Genomic DNA, 24,677 nt, shown 5'->3' with positions numbered 1-24,677 from the left:
AAAATGAATTTACCTGCAGCCTGTGTCTGTCTTAAAATTTCTAGCTTAATTCTGCAGAAAGCCAGGCGTGCATTAACATTTTCACTTGATGGCTTGCCTCCTTTTGGTCATCTTTGTTGTATTATGTAGTCACCAAGTATTATTTTCAGTCGAAGACTTTTTATTTTATTTTTTTTTTTTAACAATGGAAAGTATTCAAATATATAGTTACTCGTGCCCATTCCCAATAATGTGAAAGGTGCAATATAATAATTTTAATTATTAAATGGTGCTAGACCAGGACTGACTTTATTTGAACTGTTACATCCCATACCGAGTTACTGCATATTGTGATATTTGGGTACTGCGGAGAAACAGCTTACACCTTTTATTTCAGATGCAATTTTAATACTGTACTGGACGGGTTTCATCAGACAGAGTAGATAAAGCAAAGGAATGGAGAGTGTTGTGAATGTGTGAGAAAAAAATGGAGCGCAGTATAATTAAAACTAAATCTGTGATCCAGACACTGAATATGTCCATATTACTCCCCAGGAAAGTAAATTACATCATCCTTGCTGACTCAGCAACAAAAATGATTCACTCTGTATCATCATCTTTTTGATGGATCATTCTTAATGCTGGTGACTTCAAAGAAAGAATCAAGGCCTATTAGGCCTGTTCATTTCATGGACACTGTTCTATCCAAATATTAATGACTTTAAAATATAAACCTGTGGCACAATCCAAGCAGGTCTGACTTCATCTTACAAGCCTGTATTGACAAAAGCAGCTCACTGTTATCCGGTCCAATTTGGGTTGTTGTTGTTTGTTTTTAATGTTTTCTTTTGGAGCTTCTGTAAATGTTTAATTTCCCCTTGGGGACAAATCTTCCTATATAAATATGCTACCGTTTGCTGTTTGTTTGTCTATCCAGGATTTTAAATCACCTGCAGATCACAAACCGTTTTACCTATTGACTTGAAATTTGATACACATATATTACGTGACATCTACTATCCGCTTTCGGGGTGATGATTTTTATTACTTTTTTTATTTTTATTTTATTGTAGAATCAACTCTCTGCAGCACGCAGCACATGTGTATGGGCACCGTTCTCATTCCCTACCACCTTTGCTAATCATTCTTGAGGCAGATTGAAGACTTAAGTGCCAGCGTAAGAGAAAAATTAAAAAAAACATAAGAAGTAATTGCAACACAAAAACTAACTTATTTAGCTTTAAAGCGAAAAGATGCCGACGAAAGAAGAGATGCAGAGGGCTGCTAGGGTGGAGAAAAGAAGAGCTGCTCAGGAAGTAGCAAGCCGACCAGCCTCTGAGCAAACGAATGATAAACGAACAGAGAAAGAGTATAAAAAATAGGAATGCTCACGTCAAGTGTATTCACTGCACGTTATTGTGCAGTATGCCGTTACTGGTAAAGTATAATTTAATGCTGGCACAGGCCAGTTCACATTCCTACACTGAGATCATCCTCCTCACTGGTAATAATGTGAATACACCTTTACATGTCAGTATAGGAAAAGGGAGACATTCAGATGGCAGTAGGCTCTACAAATGTAGTAGATACCCCAAAATTAAATATTCAGAAGAAATTTCCTCCAGGATGTTAGAGATGAGGCAACTGTATGGGGCAGGGTGCTGATCACTACACTCAGGATGAGGCAAGTCTAAACAGAAACTTTTAAACTGCAAAAATACCCCCAATAAAAATGGGAGAAAAAGAGACCATATTAGCCTTTTAAAGTATGAGGTCCAGACAGACTGGTAGAAAACCAGTTATAATTCTCAAGCTGATTAATTGACAAAATGCAATTCAAGAGGAAATGTGCTGCCTTTTGAAAGCAAGCATTCCAGAAAATTTGAGAGACCAAGGCCTTAAAAATGATGGTGTGCCCAAGGTTTCCCTGTACCTAAATAAGGCCATTCACTGTCCCCAAAAGTGTTTATGGGATTGGTTTAGAAATTAGACATGGAGATTTATAGGCACCTACTGCCAGAGGAGTTGTTTAGGTATGGCGTTAGGAGAAGAGTTTGGTAAACTTCACCGGCAGGAAGAGGACGCTAGGTTTGTATGAAAGAGTGACAAGAGGTGGAAAATGAACTGCTTTGTGATATTTAGCAGAGGGCAAATGGGCAAGCCACTCCACATGAAAGGGTTCAAAACCTGTTCTGACAAGTCCAGAAAAGCAGCAGTTTCCATGTTCTTTGTATTTCACTCCCTTGTGCATTTTATTTTGTAACATTATTATGCCCTTTCATCATCTTTTCATCAGAGTTCTTACCAGGGAACCCCTTCCCATTGCAGTGCACAGCCAAATATTGATCAAACTGATGAAAAATTTGGCTTAAAAAGGATGACAATGCAAGGCTAAATTATAATTGCATAGAATAACTGCACTCAGCATACTGTTTTACATAAACTTCAAGTGTTGACTCATACTGTACATTATAGAAAAAATAACTTCAATTATTATTTTATGTTCATCTCTGGCAGTTTAACTTATAAAAATTGTATTCATTAACACTGATCATAAACAACGTATTAAAAATGTGCATGGATCAACAAATAAGTATTTCAATAACATAACATGAAATATATGGGCAATTATTCTCATTAGTAGATTATTTTTTGCCTGATAAAGAAACATACTCATGACAAAAAGGAATAATTGACTAGCACTTTACTTTGTTTATTTTGAAACAGAACTGAAATTATGGTGAGGTAGAATATCCTATTAATCAATAATGATACAATAAAAATTGACAGAGTCTCACCTGATTTGAACATACGTACACCTGTTCGGTTTATACCCTGCCGGGATTCTACAGGGGACATCAAGCTTGCAGTAGCCAGTAGCGCCTCATATGGTACGTCATGCGGCCATGAAGAACGACCAACATCAACTTGAATCAAGGCAGACCCACAATTCCCTGTTAACAAGACAAGAAAACTGAAATTTAATCTACAGGATCTCCAAAAATGATGTGTTCTCCTCTCATTAACCTGTATCATGATACTAGACGCAACAGCAAAAAATGAAAAACAAATCACATAAATTGACTACTTGAACATTACTCAAAGCATGCTGATTCAAAGAAGCAACAACATACCATGCATACGTAAGATCATACCAGTAATGAAATTATGCTCTCCATTGCTTACCTATATCTATATATCCAATAGCAGAGACCTTCTCCAGTTGCAGTTCAACCTTTAATATACCAGTGTGGTCCTTAGGAGAACAAAGCCAGGGCCTCGTGGCATCGCTACAGAAAATGTTTTCCACACAGTACTTAGGGTCCTAAAAATACAACACAGAGATGTAACCTTTCCACTCATATTTCTAAAATTAATGACAGGAAAATTGATGTATTATAAAACATCACTTCATTTATATAGAAAACGTGAATTTTCTGTTACACAAAACACAGGATTTAAACTTCAGCAAAATGTGTTTCTATTGAAAGGTACCCTTGTGCCTACATCCACACCTACACTCAGGCTAGGCGATATGGCAAAAATAAAATCTTTATTTTTTTATTTTTAAACATAAATGGACAATTCACTATTTATTTAAATATTTCAATATGAAATAGTTTTACTATTCTTGACAAAAGGAAAAAAATGAAGGTTGTCCACATTTTATTCTCAATGACAAAAGGGGTAAAATAAGAAAATTACTTTCTGTGCATACTTTTCTGTACAAAACACCTATTGCAATAGCCATGTCTGTTAGTCCGTCCGTCCATCTGTACACATGAAACACAAGAACCCCTCATAGACAGATTTTCTTGAAAGTAACACACTTATTCTTCAAAGAAATTTATCAAGACAGTCTAAGTTTTGCTGTTGTATCCTGGAAAGATCATGCTATATAAAGTTTTGGGAGATTTTAAATCTTCCATTAAAAAGCATTAGCAAATTTGTAAATTCCTCTAGCTTAAAATAGAGCAATGTTCTGTGCAACTTCAAATTCAATTTAGTTTACTATTTCAATTTTAGCTTGACAGCAGTCACTTGAACTTGTATATTTTTATCTTTTAATCACCTGCAAGTGAATCAGACGCCAGGAAAAGTGTGTTTGCAAAGGCAATTTACACAGCAGCGCCATTCTCCTGCTGCTTTACCTACTAAGCACACCAGTGACTGCTTAAAAATAAGTGCAATAGACTTGAGACTTAAACTACCCTCAACTTAATTACATCATATTAATGTACAGCTTAATACATTTTTGTTTTTCATGATGACATACAATGATGACACATTGCATATTGGTTGGACATTCAAGTAAAAATTTCACTGTGCTTTTGGAAATACAGTAAAACTTGTTACTTGACATTACCTGTCATGGTTTTCCTGTCCAGCACTTGACGCATAGAAGGACAGAATGATTCATTTATTTAAAGGTGCTGTAAACTTTATTTGACCGCACAGGTTATAAATATGTGAAGATATGAGAATAATTGGACTGATTCTTTGTTTCAAGAAATGACTGATTTACTGACTGACATTGGCCATTAGATATACTGTATACAGTTTATTTCTTATCTGAGATAGTACATTTTCTGTCTTGTATGAAGTCAACTACTAAAAGGTTTGTATCTCTGAGAATAAGACTTGGAGCACAGTTTTTTTCACTTATTCACTATTTTAAATAAACACTGACTTGCCGTACTTAACTGTTGATTAGTTACATGCACACTCTGTATACATTACAATACTAATACTACATATACTATAAACACATGATGTAGGGTGTATGTTATAGTCAACAGTGATGTTAACATGGAGCATTGGATACTTCAGCATCATACACCCTCACCCAGGCAACGCAGCAAAGGTTGATCAAACCCCATCTTGTTTCCTAGCAGCATTTGCCAATGGATCAGCCATTCTGATCGACAGCAATTTGGAGGCACTCTCAGCAGCTTCCAGGCTCGCCCTGATGGCTTTCCTATTGCCAGCCCCAGAGATGACAAGTGAGGGGTAGACTCTGCAGAATGACCCACCAGCAAAACCCCTGTACCCTTACTTCAATGGAGCCCACCAACCTTGCCCCTGGCAGTGCTTCACCAGCTCCTGGTACTTGGCTCACTTTTGCTCTTTTTCCTCTACAATGTGGTCCTCCCAGGGAACTGTCAGCTTGATAAGGATAACCCATTTTGTGGACAATGAAGAGAGGACTACATCCAGCCTTAGTGAAATTGTTTCTATGTGGGCAAGAAACTTCAGCTACCTTCCCAAATCAGCTTGAATGTGATCTGGTGTTGAGCAGGCCCAATGATGATGATCCAGGCTGATGCAGAGACTCTGCTGCAGCCACCACCACCACCACCACTCCTTCCTGCACTTTCCACTTCCTGCCAGTCAGAACCTGGATTGATAAAGCACTGTGGATATCATTGTCCTTCCAACAGGTTCTGCCATTTCACTCCTCTAATAGAGAGACAATTTCATTGTTAGTCACCACCCTGACCAAGGCCCTTTTTGCCCTGACAGTTGCTCAGTTTGGCTAGATATCCAACTCTTCCTTGCCTCCGGATGGATTCAAACTTCCCACATTTCAAAATTATTAAAATCACTGTGCAGGTGGGAACATTGAAAAATTTAAATCAGAGCAGAGATCTACACAGAGTTCCTGGGACTTCATGGCTTGGTTTTTGTCCTGACATGCATTGTGAATTGTGGGACCATATATACACAGGTGGGTGCCTTTCTAAATGATGTCCAGTCAATTCGGATTGCCACAAATGGACTCCAATACAGTTTTAGACAAATTTTAAGAACAATTAAAGCAAACCTAGCACAAGTGAGAGCCACAGCTAAGGCACTGAATATATACAATACTAGGGGACTTTGCCCACTGTTTGTTTCGCTCAATCCACCGAGACTACGCATCTCTGCCACTCGCATTGTGAAGGGGGGCTGAATGCATGCTAAGGAGATGAGGACGGTCCAACTGCTGGCTTTCTGCTGCTGCTGCTGCCGAGCTGCTTGCTCTGCATGTCGTGCCGCGTGTCGATCATTTAAAAGCCTGTACAGCAGCTGTCCTTTTGTCTCACTGCTTTGCCTCTCGTGACGTGAAAGTGTCTTCCAAGAAGATCACGTATCGACCCAAGATTTTTTATTATAATAGAGAGATATAAATTAGAGGTTTCAGTTTTTGATTTTTAATACATTTGCAAACCATTCTAGAAACATGTTTTCAATTTGTCACTATAAGTTATTGAGTGTTAACTAAAGTGCAAATATGGAACACTGATCAATTTAAAAATTAAGATGCTATACAATAAAATGTGCAGAATGTGATGGGGTATGAATCTAATGTGTGTGTGAATTAGGGTTGCATAGTATACTGGTACTGGAAAAGTACAGAAAAAAACCCACATTTTAAAACAGCACAGTGCCAGCATGTTGGAATTTACATAAAAAGAAAACTTTTCACGCTCCTGGGAAGATGAAGTAAGAGTTTTGCAGTTAGGCATTATTCGTTTCAGAACTGTATTGGTATGGGTCCTAAGGTTTAAAAGCTGGTATCAATTCCGAAGTCAAAATTTTGGTACAGATCCAACACTAGTGTGAGTTTAAAAAAAAACCAAAACAAAAAAAAACAAAAAAAAAAAAACCTATGTGTATATACAGTGGGGGAAATAATTATTTGATTGCCTGCTGAATTTATAAGTTTCTCACTTCCAAAGAAGTGAACAGTCTAATTTTATTATTAAAATTTATCATTAAGCAAAACATGACTCAGTAATTGGTTGGGAAACTCTTATTGGCAAACACAGTGGTAAGATGTTTTTTTGTAGTTGGTCAACAGGTTTGCACACATCTCAGGAGGGATTTTGGCCCACTCCTCTTTACAGAAACTTTCTAAATCCTTTAGTTTTCTTGGCTCCACAGATTTTCTATAAGATTGTGGTCTGGAGACTGGCTAGGCCACTCCATGACCTTAATGTGCTTCTTCTTTAGCCACTCCTTTGCTGCCTTGGTGGTATGCTTTGGGTCATTATCATGCTGGAAGACCCATCTTCAATGTTCTGGCTGAGGGAAGGTGGTTCTCGTCCAAGATTTTAATGGTACATGGCCCCTTAATGCAGTGACGTCATTATGTACCCTTAGCAGAAAAACAGCCCCAAAGTATAATTTTTCCATCTCTGTGCTTGACTGTGGGGATGGTGTTCTTTGGGTCATACTCAGATTTACTCTTCCTCCAAACACGGCGGGTCGATTTGATGCCAAAGAGATTGATTTTGGTTTCATCTGATCACAGCACTTTCTCCCAAGCCTTCTCTGAATCAATTAGATGTTCACTCTTTATCAGGGGGACCTTGCGGATGCTGCAAGATTTCCATCCATTATGGCATAGTGTGTTACCAATGGTGCTCTTGGCGAATGTGGTCCCAACTGCCTTCAGATCATTAACAAGCTCCTCCCGTGTAGTTTGGGGTGCTCCCTCACCTTTCTCATGATCATTCTCACCCCATGAGGCAAGATTTTGTATGGAGCTCCAGACCGAGGGCGATTGATGGTCATTTTATATTTCTTCTATTTCCGAATAATCACACCAACATTTGTCACCTTCTCACCAAGCTTCTTGCTGACGGTCTTGTAGCCCAGTCCAGCCTTGTGCAGGTCTGCAATCTTGTCCCTGACATCCTTTGACAGCTATTTGCTCTTGCCCATGGTGGTGGAGAGGTTAGAATGGAAGAAATTGATTCTGTGGACAGGTGTGCTTTATACACATAATGAGTTGAGATCAGGGGTATCTGTAATTGATTGATTGATTGACTGACTAATTGTAATCTGTGTGCCACATGAGCACACAGGCAATCTGTGGGAGCCAGAATTCTGGCTTGGTTGTAGGGGATCAAATACTTATTTCACTCAATGACATGCAAATCAATTCATAATTTTTATGTAATGTGTTTTTTCTGGATTTTTGGTTGATACTCTGCCTCTCTCCATTAAAATGAAACTACCATAAAGATTAGATACTGTTCATTTCTTTGTAAGTGAGCAAACTTTCACATTCACCAGGGGATCAAATAATTATTTACCCCACTGTATATAAACAAACAATACAAAAACATACATACATAAACACACTTATATACATTCCCCTTGGAACAAAAACTAGATATTAAGATAACTCAATAATGGCACACTTGTTCACTAAAGTGAGTGATCTGTTACAACAGGGAAAGGTAGGTCTGTTTACAATGCCTTGTGAAAGTATTCACCACCATGTGTTTGTCCTGTTTTGTTGCATTACAATCCAGAATTAAAATGGATTTTCATTTGAATTCTATGCAGTGGACTTAACAATATAGTCCAAATTACTGAAGTGGAATGAAAATAAAATACCTTGTATATACAGTATATTTAAAAAAAAAGTAAAAACTGAAACATTGTGACTGTATATGTATTCATCCCTTTTACTATGAAACCCCTAAATAACATCTGGTCCAACCACAACTTCGGAAGTCACATAACTGGTTGATAAAGGTCCACCTGTGTGTAATCAAAGTGACCCATGATCTGTCACATGATGTCTGTATAAACAGACCTGTTCTGAAGGGCCCCCAACTCTGCAACACCACTAAGCAAAGAATATGAAGACCAAGGAGCACTCCAAACAGGTCAGAAACAAAGTAGTGGACAAATAGAGATCAGGGTTGGGTTTAAAAAAACGAAATCCCAAACTTTGAATATCCCGTGAAACATAATTAAATTCATCATAACAAACTGGAAAGAATATGGCACCAGTACAAACCTGATGAGAAAGCCGCCCAACAAAACTCAAAGACCGGGTAAGGAAGGCATTGATCAGAGATGCAAAGACACCTAGGATAACACTGAAGGAGCTGCAAAGTTCCACAGTGGAGATGGGAGTATCTGTCCACAGCTACACTTTAAACTGTACACTCCACACATGAGGGATTTTGGAATTATGGAAGAGTGGCAAGAAAAGAAGCTATTTCTTAAAGAAAAAATTAAGAAAACACATTTGGACTTTGCCCAGCACCATGTGGCAGACTTTTCAATGACATGGAAGAAAGTTCTCTGATCAGTTGAGACTAAAACTGAACATTTCACCATCATAGGAAGCTGCATGTGTGGAATAAACCCAACACTTCCTATCACCCAAAGAATGCCATTCCCAGAGTGACACATAGTGATGGCAGCATCATGCTGTGGGGATGTTTTTTATCAACAGGAAAACAGTTTACATTTGCAGAAAAGATGAATAGCACCAAATACAGGGCACTTCTTTAGGAAAATATGTTTTAGTCTGCCAGAGATTTGAGACTGGGATCAAGGTTCACCTTCCAGCAGGACAGTGACCATAAACATACTGCTAAAGATTTAAACATTTAAATATCTTGAAATGGCTTAGTCAAAGCCCAGACCACAATCCAACTAATAATCTGTGGCATGACTTGAAGATTGCTGTACACTAATGCAGCCCAGCTAACTTGAAGGAGTTGGAGCAGTTTTGCCTTGAAGAATGGCCGAAAATCCCAGTGGCTAGATGTGCTAAGGTAATAGAGAAATTCCCCAAGAGACTTGCATCTGTAATTGCACCAAAATGTGGCTCAACAAAGTATTGCATTTGGGGAATGAATACCTATACATACTCATGATTTTTTTCATGAATTATTGTTTGTGTTGTAACAAAAAAAAAAAAAGTTACCTTCAAACTGATAGGGAAGCTGTGTAAATGAAATGGTACTAACCCCCCAAAAATCAATTTTAAAGTTATAAAACAGGACAAACGCCAAAGGGGGATGAATGCTTTCACAAGGCAATGTACTTAAGAAAGAACTGTGATAAATAAAAGGGAGAGTGTATAATGTCTCTTACTGTATGTGCATAAGCCGCCTGTTTCACTAAGAACAGATTTGCTTTAATACCTTTATACAATATTATACTAAATGTATCCTCTCTCACTTTAATGATTAAGGGGCAGAATGACCAGGCGGTAGTGGCCAGTATTGGCCGGGAAACACCCTACTCTTTTCAAAGGATGCCCAGTTATCTTTAATGACACAAAGAGTCTCTGGACCTTAGACACCATCTCTGCAATATATAAAATTATTTTACAGTGCCTCCCTTTCAAAGATCCAAGAGGACAATGGGAAAAAGACCTCTTAATCAATATATCAGAAAAGGAGTGGAAGGTAGCAATGCAGAGAATTTGCTCGAGCTCCATATGCACAAAGCATACAATTATTCAGCTCAAAATTATATATCGAGCACATCTGTCTCGCTTAAAACTCTCCAAAATGTTTCCAGGGCAAGATCCAACCTGCGAACGCTGCAATCAAGTCCCAGCTTCACTGGGTCACATGTTTTGGGCCTGCATCAAATTAACATAATTTTGGACCCAACTTTTTAAGTGCCTTTCAGACAGCCTTGGAGTCACAATCCCTCCTAACCCATTAACAGCTGTGTTTGGTGATCTTCCAGATGGGCTTAAAGTGGAGAAAGACAAATTGTGATTGCATTCACTGCACTTTTGGCACACAGACATATTTTGCTAAACTGGAAGAATCCTAACTCTCCTCTTTTAAGTCAGTGGGAAACCGATGTTTTATATTATTTGAAATTGGAAAAAAATCAAACTCTCAGTTAGAGGATCGGTACAGAATTTTTTCAAAACCAGGCAGAATCTAATCAATAATGTTTTAGAATAAGCTCTTAAAGCACAGATGAAGCAATCTCTGGACCTCAAGTTTACATTTCATCCACAGGACAGCACCATTTATTACATCAAAGCGTTCCTGTCACTGCACTGGGGCATCTTGAGCCACACAGACTACAGTGAAGTGTCCCCTGATGGCCTCACCGGCACTTCTTCCACAAGCAACCCAAGTGTTTTTTGGTCTCCCATCTAAGTACTGGCCAAGCCCAAACATGCTTAACCTTCAGGTGGATTGCCTGTTCTTAAGGATAAAAATGTACAAGAAATGAAGCCAAGAGGTTGGTAAAGTATGCTTTCATGTTCTGAAAATGTGGAATGAAGTTTCTCATTTTCTGATATGAAACTCTGATTAACAGTTAAAAAGCTGAGAATGCAATTATCCAGCATAGTTGTCCGTTAATAATACTGCCACAAGAACAAATGAACCCTTTAAATTACTGCCATATTAAGGGGTGTGTATATATATATATATATATATATATACATACACACACACACACACAAATTGTCTGTGTGACCTTTACTTTAAACCAACAGCCACACACAAAACCCTCAAAATGCCATTTAGTGATAAGTTGCCATTCGCGGCCAAATTTACAAGGATTTAATAGTTAATAGTTGTCTATTGAGCAACAAAAGTTTCACAAACACACAGATGCACATACATATGTTTTGCAATTAAATGACAAATAAAGCGCTAGTTATTTTAAATCTACATTACAATGTTCAACAAATGAGAATCTAAGTCGCAAATAAAGTATGTACTGTAATTACATCCATCCTCCAACCAGCTGAATCCGAACACAGGGTCACGGGGGTCTGCTGGAGCCAATCCCAGCCAACATAGGGCACAAGGCAGGAACCAATCCTGGGTAGGGTGCCAACCCACCGCAGGACACACACAAACCAAACACACACTATGGCCAATTTAGAATCGCCAATCCACACTGTAATTACATGATTTCAAAAAAATATTTTTATCGCAATGCCATAACAGCAGACGTTTGAAGTAGATGTATGATCATTAGGTCTTAATGAATCGTGACTTACCTGCGAACTGAAAGATACTACGTGTTTAATTTTAATGGGAGCCATACTTCTTCAAGATTAAAGTTTCTTCCTGAGCCTAGGCAAAGCGGAGCTGGTTTACATATGTAACACCCTGAATTGGTTATTATTTAAAGAAACACAAAAAAAACAAACATGGCAAATCTTCAGTGCTAAATTAGCTCGTTCCGTAACCATTAAATCTGTACGCATGCATTTAACAATGCTTTTTTTAAAACGTTAATTTCGTCCTGATGTCTTTTTTTCTTCTTTAACATATACATTAAAATATTAATTGTTTATGCTAGCGTTTACACACAATCCGTGTTAATTCAATCCTACACTTTTTTATTTTATTCTACAATACGCTACAGTGGAGCAAAACAAAATCTCCCGCCAACCTTTAACCTTTCACATTTGACCATATTCCACAACAACATATAAGAAAAACACGTTTCAAATTAATTATTATATATATAATGAATGAAAATTACTAAGCTTGAGAAAATAACAAATGGCTGCAAACAATAGTAATAGATATTTAATATACAATAACTTTGTGAGTTATTGTGGGAAATGTAGTTTCATTGAACAATACCTATTACGCGTACTCATTAAGTCGTGTTTAAAAGAGTTCCGTAATCTTCGACAGAGAGAGGCGGGTGCAAAGCGAGGAAGGCGAAGTACAGTACTAGAACAATGTAGCCAACGTGGCAAGCACAGAGGACAAATTTCTAGCATTAATTACAGAATCGCAAATCAAAAACAAATGATAATTAGATTAAACTCAAAAAGAAAATATTTGTTTATCACGAAGCAAACATTACCAATATGCGGGGAAATTTCTTGTTTTTATTTGTTGCACTGTGCTAGACCAGGAAAATGTTTAAGTCAATGGGACTGGTTAGCAGGATGTATCAGAAGTACTATACAACTATGTACTCATCTATGTACAATATTTGTGTGTGTGTGTGTGTTTTTTTTTTTTTGTTTTGTTTTGTTTTAACCAGGTGCTTTGACCTGTTTACTGCTGAAAATGCTACATACACATACAGTCCTTGGTGGTGTTAGTGTGAAACAGATTGCAGAACAACTACATTAACGCGGTATTTGGTAATATTACAAAGATAATTTGAAGTTGATTCATTCAAAGCTAAAAATCTTGACTCTCCATTAGCATTATGGTATGGTGCATTGGATTTGGATGAATGCATACCAAAAAAAACAAACAAAAGCTGCTAATTAGTTTTACTCGCTCAAAAGCCTATCTTGCTCATCTCTTATCGCATTGTGGAAAAAAAAATCTGTAAAATAAATTACAGACAAAAATCACACTTCATTCTGTTCAATAATGCCTTGGATCCATCAATTCATTTGCAGTGTTCTTTTTTATTCCGTTTATTTTTTTAACTTCAAAAAGCACCTAATGCTGATCTTTGATTGGTATTGCAAATTTAAGGATGATATGCAATTGGACAACTCTGTTGACTTTTTCAAAAACACAATGCTATGCTCAATTTTTATTCCATATGAATGAGTTTTGGGCTGTAGTTTCCATTTCCAATATTTATTTTTTGTAATTTGCAAGGTGCTTGCATCTTTTCTGATGCAATTTTGTAAGTTCTTTGTATTCTGTTGCTAAGGTGGTTGACAGCATGGGACCTGTGACACCATTGGGTCAACACTATAAATGTCAGCACCACACACTTAGTAGTTATCCAAGATTGTGCATTTCAGTAAAGATTTTTTCATGTCTTTCATTGCTTTGTTTTCTCCTACTGTATTTTGGGGTTTAGCATTTTGGCGTTGGTATTTCATTTAATTCACTTCCTGGTTTTGAATTTGGGTTTTTTATTTCACTATGTTTCCATCTTCTAATCCAAAAACTCTGTTATAACAAGCAATAAAGCGCTTTGAGTTTGTTTTTTTTTAACCTTTATTCTGATTAAGGTTTTCTTTTTTTGACTTAATATTTTTTATGGATTCTGAGCCTTACACATCTGCTACTTCTTACTGATTTCCCTTTAGAAGATGTTTGCAAAATTCTTAACACTATTCCAGCAGAGTTTCCTGGGGCGTCATGTATAAACAGTGCATATGCACAAAAATGTTGCGTGCAAACCTTTGCACATTGAAATCACGATGTATAAAACCTAAACTTGCCGTAAAGCCACGCACATTTCCACTGTAGTTCATACCCTGGTGTACGCAACTTCTCCACTTTGTTAGGCTTTCTCTGAATTTACTGTCTTAATCTTATTTATTTGGTTTGTACAATGCTATATACTGTATACCCTGCCGTTCTTTCTTATATTCTGTAAGTGCCTTGAGCATGGGAAAGGCGCTTTATAAATAAAATGTATTTTTATTATTATTATTTTGCACACTGGGGGCACCCAGTGTCAAAGCAGTGCTACTGTTCCAGTGTGGTTTCCCTTTCTTTTTTAGATCCACATCCCTGACGTGGCTTTATAAATACACTGAAATTAACCGCATATTGTTTATTAGTTTAATGCATCTGATTGTAACTAACCTGTAACAATATAATGGTCCTCAGAATGGTCAAACTATTTTAAATACAATAGCTGCTTTAGCATTGTTACTCTCACTGCACCTTCTTTTTCTTCTTACAGCTGCTCTCGTTAGGGGTTGCCACAGCAGATCATCTTTTTCCATATTACTCTCACTGCACCACTCGGAGTATTTATATCACTGTATCTGAGTGGGGAATCACAGCTGTAGAGCAGCTGATCGGAAAGAAAAGTATCGGTATACAGCATCATGGACACGCTGCCTCAGCCATGTTGTCTATTGAACTGCTCTCATATGGCAAAAGCTTCAGAGCCTTTCCTCGCAGTTCAGAAACCTGTTTCATCCCAAGAACTATAAACGCCCTCAATCAGTCCATCAAGTGCTCCTTGTAGAACTGTTTGCACTTATAAGTACAATTACCTCACTGTAAACTTGTGATACAGTTATAATATTGCACAACCTGAGCCACTTTATAAAGCACGTACTTACATATGATGACGATATCATTTTTAAGATGAAATGCAGCAAAATATGTTTATCATTTTATACGGATAAACCTTTAACTTAATTTAAATAAACTATATTGTTGATAAATAAACATGTGAGGACACGGTGTTGCAGTGCTAGCAAGGAGCTGGTGCTCTGTTCACGGATTGTTCCTGCCTCACACTGTATTCTTGCTGGGACTGGCGCGACACTGGATGGAAAGAATAATTTAACATGTACTACGAAGATATTTCAATGTTCCTTAAAGGTTTTGAAGAATCTGCACTCTAAGCTTACAGATGGCTTAACGTCTATTACAGAGCTGATTGTGTGGTGATTGGGTGTTTGGAGAAAAAAAGTAAGGACAGGAATTGGGGCTCAGTAGGTTTGAAAGAGACAATACTGCTGCAATAAATTATTTCATGCTTTAAGAGATGTGCTTTAACTCCTATCATCATGAAAATAATATCATGTATACATTTCAGTATTTTAATTATTCAGAGAGCTGTAATATCACGAATGTAATGTATTCTGTGTCCTGTCGAAGGAAGAGAAAGCCAGTTTAAGAAGCACGTAGTGATTCACACACAAAGCACACAGAAAATCCAATACAAAACAAAGCATTTAACGTGCTACTTTAGTTACGATGAGATTTGAGAAACTACTAAATTAAACAATTTTAAGATGAAGTTTATGATGTTCTACCTTAATGACAAAATAAACTACGTGATTAAAGTGGAAATTTAGAGATTAAAGTTGACATTTTGTGATTTTTTCCCACTGTGTGCCTATTTTTTTTTCTGTACCCTAATAAGATTTCATATGACACTCAAGACGGTGGGCTATGACACACCTTTTCTCGGCGACTTTGATATCTGACAACTTCTTTTTTAATTCGGGTACTGTGTGACTTTGTGAACTTGAGTTTTCGAGTTTCTCAGACACTCTATGTCACTCGATCAACTTCCTTTTTGTCGTTTATACCACTGTTTAAACCAACAAATAGTACGTTTTTCCTTGCTTCCACTTGGTATTCACTGAAATTTTTCTATTTCCCCCCGTGCTTTTGCCATTGCCTTTTCACAGAATACTGAGCTTAAAGGCTATTTATATTGATTTGCATATTCAAAGAGGCGTGATTCTGGAAGAAGACAGGCGGGACAACAGGCACGTGCATGTGCGTTACTTTTCACGCTGACCATGATTTATGTAGCAGAAGAACGTGGAAGTTGTCTTTCGCACAGATTTATGCATCTGGATTTTTTTGTGTATAAGCACATTTCTGCTTTTGTCCGTACGCCATGTTATAGTGTGAATTCTTCACACAGCATTAAGCATGAAGCCCCGGATGATGATATTTTAACGCTAATTGTATTTCCTCCATTGGAATTTAAGACTTGCACAACTGATTAAATGAAGTATTTAGTCTGGGAATATGTGATTCAACATTTTGGAATTTCTGTAATAGATGCATGTAGTTTGGAAAAAACTGGTACACAAGAATTTTGATAAGATTTGAGTCTCTTACACATTTATCCTCTATTATCAATTCTCTTAAGTTGATCCTTTTTTGTTTTTCAAATTCTAACTGATAAAATTAAATATTTAATTCTCCTTCTTTTATCCATCTAGTGCAAGATTATTAGAAATGCTCCTTTATCTTTCCTAATGTAAATATTACATTATTGTGAATTTCCCCTTGGGATTAATAAAGTATCTATTATTTAAATCATAATTTTTATACTTTATGTTGTTTTTGGCTTTTTAAATAATTTTTATTACAATATATAATTGTTTTTTGTGAAAATCTTTTTCTCTTCTTATTTTTGTTAATTGCTTAATATATTCTATATGAGTTAAATATTAGATACCAGACAATCCAGAGACAGCGACATTTACAATTTCAGGCTATGCATACTGATAAATAAATGAAGAATATTAAAATGCCCATGTTTTAACAAACTGCCATCTAATAAAACGTTGCTTTGCCGACACAAGCATTATCACAATACCAGTAACAGCAAACTGCACAATAACGTGCAGTGAATACACTTGACTTGAGCAATCGCAGTTTTCATACTCCTTCTATGTACGTTTAGCATTTGTTTGTTCAGAGGTTGATGCACTTGCTGCTACCTGAGCAGCTCTTCTTTTCTCCACCCTAGTGGCCCACACTTTCTCTTCTATAGTTGGCGTCTTTTCACGTTAAAACTGATTAAGTCAGCTTTTGTGTTGCAATTACTTAGTACGTTTTCCTTAATTCTTCACTTAGGCTGATACTTAGGTCTTCAATCTGCCTCAAGAATGATTTAAGATATGAAGAGATAGGGGAAGTGACAGTGAAGGTGGTAGGGATGAGAACGGCGACCTTACACATGCGCCATACAGCCTCCCTTCTGGCCGCTGCTGAGAGTTGATTCTACAATAAAATAAAATAAAAAGAGGTCAATCATCACCCCGAAAGCATATAGTAGACGTCATGTAGTATATGTGTACCAAATTTCTGGTCAATAGGTCAAATGGTTTGCAAGCTACAGGTGATTTAAAATCCTGGACAGACAAATAAACAGCCACAGTAGTGTATTGTATAAGAAGATTCACATTTTTACTTACCTGTAGTTAATGCCATTGTATTTTTAACTTCCTCTATTAACCACTGAAACGTTCTACAATGTGTATAATTATCCAACATTTCTTCATTGAATTTCCAATGTTTGATAATACTTGATTTGCTTTTTGTTTTAAAATGAATACATATAACTGTACGACTGTTTAAAGATGATGAAAAAACGTGTCATATATATAATTGAATATAGCCACTGATATCAGCCAATAATCAACCCCAGATTGTGTAAATAGGTAGATTTAAACCATACAGCTGTCTAGCTGCAGATATAACAAACATGAAATGTCTAATAGACATAATTAATAACAGAAAAGCATTAATATATTGCATTTTATGATGATTACAGTACCTATATTGACCTCTATCAAACAATTTATCAATGAGATCATTTACTGTACATTCCTTTCTATTTGTCATTGGGAAATGCATGTTAATTTCCCAATAAAATCTTTTTAAATTTTACATTATTAAAACATACATTTTTCTCCAGTTCAGTATAGCTATAATTCCCACACCCTTGTTTGTCACAAATTATAGAAAGTAGGCATTTAATTTCTTTCAGAACAGCAAACAGATTTTTTATTTTGAGATATACCAGATATTGACCTTTTTTATCTGCATCTACAACTTCATTCTCTGATGAGGCCTTCTGTATTTGATGAAGTGCTGTTCCTTTTGAGGAGTGCCTTTGTGAAGAATGTATCAAAGCTTAGCTTAATTTCTTGGCAGGTGACATTTTTAAACAATATGTATATCTCCTTGAATCTAGAGATTTTTTTTTTACTTGTACCTTTTTCAATATGGAGTAGGTCACACTATAACTGTATTTTGGGAATATGTTGAGAACTTCCAATTGCTAAATAATAATTTAACAACAGCCTCTCCCACAGACCAGCAGGATACCTAGCTGTTTTTTATGATGATGAAGTTACATGAAAATGATTATGTTTTACTTGGAGTTCAGCCTTTTAAACTTTTAATTGAAGAATATATAAAACCATAGATTTTGTAAATAAATGACCAAACAGTGTGCTGAAGAGTTGTACTTATATCATATTTTACAAACATTAAGGGAATAAAGATTGATGACATCTGCCTGGCTGAAAGGTTTGTTGACATCAACAATTTTTTGCAGTGTTCCTAATCTAATTGTTTGGTCACGGAAATCTGGTGCCTTGGGAACTACTCAAACACATTCACTGTTACTGGTTTACAGTCGACTAAAACAAATGGCTTTTTGAAGAACTGGTGCCAAATGCGAGGAGTCTGTCACCTAAAGTGACTGCTATTCACATTGCTTACCAACCGTCGTGGCTGCTAATTTGCTGAAGTCCACAATCATTTAAAGAGCATAAACAGTCTACAAGATGCATCACAATGCTGCACACAGCATTATAGTCTAAATAACCATCTTCAATGTTCCATTTTCCTTTAGACAGATAGACAGATACTTTATTAATCCCAAGGGGAAATTCACATACTTCAGCAGCAGCATACATAAAGAACAATATTAAATTAAAGAGTGATAAAAATGCAGGTATAACAGACAATAACGTTGTATAATGTTAACGTTTAACCCCCTGAGTGGAACTGAAGAGTCGCATAGTGTAGTGGAGGAACGATCTCCTCAGTCTGTGAGTGGAGCAGGATAGTGACAGCAGTCTGTCGCTGAAGCTGCTCTTCTGTCTGGAGATGATCCTGTTCAGTGGATGCAACCCAGTAAATATTCATCCAGGCAAGGAGGCGTTAGTTAATCTTAGTAATACATTTAGCATGTACTGGGTCAACACTCTTTTTAAAATAAATGCCATGTCATCCGAGCTCGTTGGCCCCAACAGCCATGGACAGAAATATCACCAAATACAGCACTACGCAAAGCATTCAACCCGACATATGCCAGCCAGCTTTCCAGTAGACTGTCTTGTCTCGGAGTTATGCAGGCGCTTATTGCGCCGAAATTCATTGGCTGGTGAGTGGTAACGTCGACAACAGGAAAGAGTGTGAAAATAGCTCTTCGATTGGTCGAAAGACTGGCAACCCGGAAATAGCCGGCTTGCTGACTGTTCAGCAGCTAGTCGCTGTTCCGTGGGCCGAAGATGGCGGGTGTGTTTGAGGTAGAGGTGGACGGGGTTCAACACGATCACGGAGACCATGAAGACGAGCAGCAGGTCAGGCTACAGTGATATTTTCAAATGGGAAGAAAACATGATATTGTATACTTTACAGTATTTGTAATCTTTTGAGGTTTTATGGGTATATAAACGAGGAATAATGGGTGGTTTCTGCTTGAAGAAAGCAGTGTTAGCTTTGGACTCAACATATTAACATTGATTTGCTTATTATATCTTATGAGATTACATTTGTCAATAAATTCAAGCACGGTGCATACTTTTGGTTCATGGTAGTGCTGTAGATCCACTGAACCCGTATTGTGATTGTGGCTGAATGAGTATTTTAGTTTTGGGACTGAAAGGAGTACTTTAACATTTAGACAGTTTGAGTTTAGGAATTACTGCATTTAGCTGACTTACAGGTGTTATAACTGTATTATGTTTACGTAAATGACAATGTCCTGGAGCCAAAGATGACCTGTGTGTCTGTCTGCCTTTAATCATTTTTACGGTAAGTCAAGAAATGAAAACAAAGGTTCTGCATGCCTGAATTTAATTTTCGCCTAGTTTGCAATTTTTGTTTTCTAGTAGACAATACATTGCAGTAGCTAGGGTGAATATCCTGTAGAAGGTACTTACATTTCAAGCTTTATAAAGTGTAAAGTTTTTTATGCAAAAATTAATTTAAATCAATTATTTACACTTTTCTGTAATTATTGCTTATTTCATATAGAGTACTTTACAGATTGCATCATATCAGATTGATTTGTAAAGCACACAAGAATAAAATTAAGGATTGCTTGGTGATGAGGTGTTAAGTAGTTCACAGTGACACAACTATCCAGTGTTTCCAACCGAAGTGGTAACCTTTTCCTTCACTGTCTTAACATCATAACTTCTTGGTGATAGTAACCATTCCACATTAAATTATTTGAATTAAGCAGTTTTCTTTGAAGTGGCTTGGAACACAATGCTGTAGATATTATGGTAAAGTGCATTACAGACCACCCAGCCTCCTTTAAATGGCCATTTTTATGTCAGTATTATAATTTACACAATTGTTTGGAGGAGTCATGAGTCCTAAAGCGAAATAATAATTTTTTTAAAAGATATTGGATTGATCCATCTCAATATTTCTTTGTTTAATCCTGTTTCACGGTGACAGGAAGCCGGAACATTTAAACCAAACAAACGTCTTTTTCCACTGAAAAAACAAAACAGAAATAGTGAGAACATACAAACTCCTGAAAGATGGTGAATGGGCTTGATTCAAATGTGGTATCTTGAGGCTCAAAATGTGTGTATGCAGCTTTCCACTGAAAAGTTGGCATTTATAGAATGCTTGACAGTTGCCTATATTTATGGTAACTGTGACCCATCCATATGCAACATCTTGCAAATTAACAGCACCCTTGATCACATAAGAAAATGCAGTCAAATCATCTAAATGACAAATAGTACGTACTGTATGTGGTTGTTTCAGGGCTGCAACCAGGTAGAGTTTAAGGTGCATTCACATACGACAAGGTGTTTGTGATTTATAAATGCAAAATTCTTAGGACTGTGCGTATGCCAGTTTTTTGTGTTTTGGCATACACATTTTTCTGTGTTTTGGCTTTCACAAATGTTCATCCTCCATATCCTCAGAATTTGATGAGTGAGACCACTGTAGTATTAAGGCAACAACACAAATTACTACACTATAAAGTGGGTATGAAAAAAAAAATATTTACGAAGGAAATCATTTCAAGAATTTTAGCAGACTTAACACAGTGTCTGACTACTGTTAAAAAATTAAAATAAAAAAATGATAAAATATGGCAATACAATCTGGTTTGAATATGCTGAAAGAATGAATGTGAACTACTTCATTTTTAGAGAAATCAATCAATTCTCTGAAGGTTTAGTATGAGGTAGGATTCCTAAGTACTGAGAGAAAACGTCTATACATACAGGGCAAATGTGCAAAGTGCCCAAAGACCAAGACTGATTTTTGAGATGTGAGGCATCAGTCCTAACCACCATTCCACCTCTTCTCAGGTAAAAACATTTTTAAATTGAATTTGTTAAAACCTGAATAAGAAGGGCCATCTCAGCACATAGTTCCAAGACAGTAGCTCTTTAAAGTCTAAATCAGATAATAAACCAGTCTTTATCATATGCAAAAAAAATCTGACTGTTCCAATAAAGTTTGTTCCCTTTATATATGACCATTTATATAGTCTTCAAGTAATGCCAAAAAAGCCATGTATTGTCAAACTGTTAAGCGGCAAATAGGCTTCAGGGCATGATATTCTTATAGCTTTCTGCATGTCGGGGGTGGGGGTGAATCACACCTATGTTTTTACTGTGCTGTGGTTTCTAATCCTGAGACGTGACAACAGATAGCCGATATAAACTGATAAAAAAGTTATTCAGTGCAAATATGCAAATTTAACCCTCTAAAAAGGGAACTAAAATAGTCATTTTCATCACTTTTAAGGTATGATCTATTTGTTGTGTCAACGCACATTATTATGGATGACACTGCAGTTGTGACCTGCTGGGCTGGCTACTTTGAGCAGTTGTTCAAAGCTGATCCTCCGGCTAGGACGTTGGATATCTGTGGGTCCACAGTTCTTGAGGCTGATCCTTAAATTAGCTGTGAACCATCCAGTCTCACTGAGATTGCATAGGTGGTGAACCAGCTAATCGGGGGGGGGGGCTGCAGGGATCTGTGGTATCTCCAGGCTGGTGGTAAGGCTGTCCTCCTGGCATTGCAAGCAATCTTTGCTTCTATTTGGGAGACTGGCATCATCCCAACTGACTGGAAAACAGGACTAGTCATTACTGTCTGGAAAGGGAAGGGTGATCGCCTGGATTACAGCAACTACAGGAGGATAACACTGCTCTCAGTGCCGAGTAAGGTCCTTGTTAGGATCATCCTCAATAGGATCCGTGATCACTTGCTCACCTACCAGCGACCTGAACAGTCTGGTTTTACGCCTAAGAAGTCTACCATTGACCGCATCCTGGCACTGAGAGTTCTCGTGGAGCGCAAATGCCAATATCGTTAGAGTTTCTTTGCAGCCTTTGTCGATTTTTGCAAAGCGTTCGACTCTGTTGATCGGGCTGCCCTGTGGAACATCCTGAGGGTTTGCGGGATCCCCTCAAGGTTGCTGGATATCATGGCTGGCCTGTACACTGGTACTGTGAGTGATGTGCAGAGTGGAGGCAGGACCTCTTGTGTTTTTCCCTGTTGATTCTGGGGTTCATCAGGGGTGTTTTCTTGCTCCTGCTCTGTTCAATGCTTATATGGACTGGGTGTTGGGCAAGGTCGTGGGGTCCAGCGACTGTGAGGCATCTGTTGGTGAACAGAAATTCACAGATCTTGACTTTGCTGATGAAGCTGTGATCTTCGTGGGGTCAATGGAGACTTTGATTGGGGTGCTCGAGAGACCGAGCGAGGAGTTTGAGTGTCTTGGCTTGCGAGTGTCCTGGATAAAAACTAAGATCTGGGCCCTTAATGACCTCTTGGGTACAGCCATCAGTAGTGTGTCTGTTTGCGGAGAGAGTGTTGACCTTGTTGAGAGGTTTAATTACCTTGGCAGTGACATTCATGTCTCTTGTGACTCTTCCTATGAAGTCAGTAGACGGATTGGGAGAGCATGGGGGTTGGTCATTAGGTCGCTGGAAAGGGGTGTGTGGCAATCCTGATATATATGCAAAAGGACGAAGGTCCAAGTCTTTAGAGTCCTGGTGCTTCCTGTCTTGCTATATGGTTGCGAGACATGGACGCTATCCAATGACCTGAGACGAAGACTGGACTGCTTTGGTACTGTGTCTCTCCAGAAAATCCTTGGGTACTGTTGGTTTGACTTTGTGTCGAATGAGCGGTTGCTCATGGAGTCTTAAATGAGGCACATTACCTGCATTGTGAGGGAGCGTCAGTTACGGCACTACGGCCATGTGTCGCGTTCCCCCAAAGTTGATCCGGCTTGTAAGATCCTCATTGTTAGGCACCCGATTAGCTGGACCAGGCCAAGGGGTCTCTAATGTAACACCTGGCTGCGGCAGATAGAAGGTTATTTCTGGAGGGTGGGACTGGGCCACATGTCTGTCTGGGGCATTGCTAACTGGGATCCCGAGTTGTTTCGTCGTGTAGTAGGTGCAGCAGCGCACTGTACCAGTGCATGCACCTCAACTTGACTTGAATGCACATTATAATAAACAGTTCAGTGATATGAATTATTATACTTGTGAGTCGTCATTTAGTTGGTTTGGCTGCATTTTCCCTACTGCATCAAGGGAGGCATCATTTCCCACTTTCTCCAAAATGTTGCACATGTTTTAATCAGAGTTGCTGTAATTATGCAGAAGATTTTCTGAAAGATGTTCATTTATAAATCCTAACATTTGATAAAACTTGCATACATACAAAGAAGGTCTGAAATGTACATACACAGGATTTATAAATCTGATATCTGGACTTTAAAGCTTTAAGCAGGAGTGCTCAGCCACCCTCAATATGTTGTTATAGACTGTTATTTATTAAAAACATATAGGTATGAAAATTTAAGTAATGCGGGCTTTTCCATCAAATGAAAACACCCTTCAAAGTCCTTCTAATGACTTACTACTGCACTCAGTTGGATCTTTATAGCCACCATAGTTGTGAAATTAAGAAGTTGAAATATTTTTATACTCTATGTATGATGCTAACATTAGAATTCTGTATTTAATCACAGTAACATTTATATTGTCACACAGCATGGGGTTAATGTCTGCACTGTGTGCAGAGTAGTACAATGCGTTTGAAAAGCGTAACAAAATGATTTAGGTTTGAGGATAAATACACCCATGTACTATATACAAGAACCGTTAGGAAAATGCTCTATTATAGCCATAAGAATGATGCTTTGTGCTCTTTTCTTTAACAGCTATTGTCAGCTTTATACAGAGACCACACACTTCCTTTTGTGAACCGATTAACATATTTTGTATAGTAACAAAATGTATGAGACAATAAAAGACCAGTTTTGCATAATATAGTCCTAGCAGTTTTGTATGTCTTTCATTAATATTTATTTGATATTCACCTTGCTTATACATCAAACAGGCTTAGTAACTAATTTTTTTGTGTCGACTAATCCTGTATTTTTTCCTGTTTGTTTTTTTACTTTCA

General features: G+C 37.5%; 2 protein-coding genes across 2 annotated transcripts in view; one reads left to right on the top strand and one right to left on the bottom strand.

Moving 5' to 3' along the window:
* LOC120524563 (short transient receptor potential channel 2-like) overlaps positions 1–12,147 on the bottom strand; it is a 66,116-nt gene extending 53,969 nt beyond the window's left edge. The window contains exons 1-3 of the mRNA XM_039746395.1: positions 11,762–12,147; positions 3,166–3,304; positions 2,778–2,933 (exon numbers count right to left, since the gene is read on the bottom strand). Coding sequence (XP_039602329.1) covers positions 2,778–2,933; positions 3,166–3,304; positions 11,762–11,806 — 340 coding nt within the window. The 5' untranslated portion in view covers positions 11,807–12,147. The remainder of the gene's footprint in view (positions 1–2,777; positions 2,934–3,165; positions 3,305–11,761) is intronic.
* Positions 12,148–19,440: 7,293 nt separating this feature from the next.
* Positions 19,441–24,677, top strand: part of rnf121 (ring finger protein 121) — a 58,002-nt gene continuing 52,765 nt past the window's right edge. Inside the window, exon 1 of the mRNA XM_039745681.1 lies at positions 19,441–19,570. Coding sequence (XP_039601615.1) covers positions 19,499–19,570 — 72 coding nt within the window. The 5' untranslated portion in view covers positions 19,441–19,498. The remainder of the gene's footprint in view (positions 19,571–24,677) is intronic.

Source organism: Polypterus senegalus, chromosome 2, assembly GCF_016835505.1.
Source record: "Polypterus senegalus isolate Bchr_013 chromosome 2, ASM1683550v1, whole genome shotgun sequence".
Classification (NCBI taxonomy): Eukaryota; Metazoa; Chordata; class Cladistia; order Polypteriformes; family Polypteridae; genus Polypterus; species Polypterus senegalus.
Note: the sequence above shows the minus strand (reverse complement) of the source record. Positions and strands in the feature narration are given on the sequence as shown.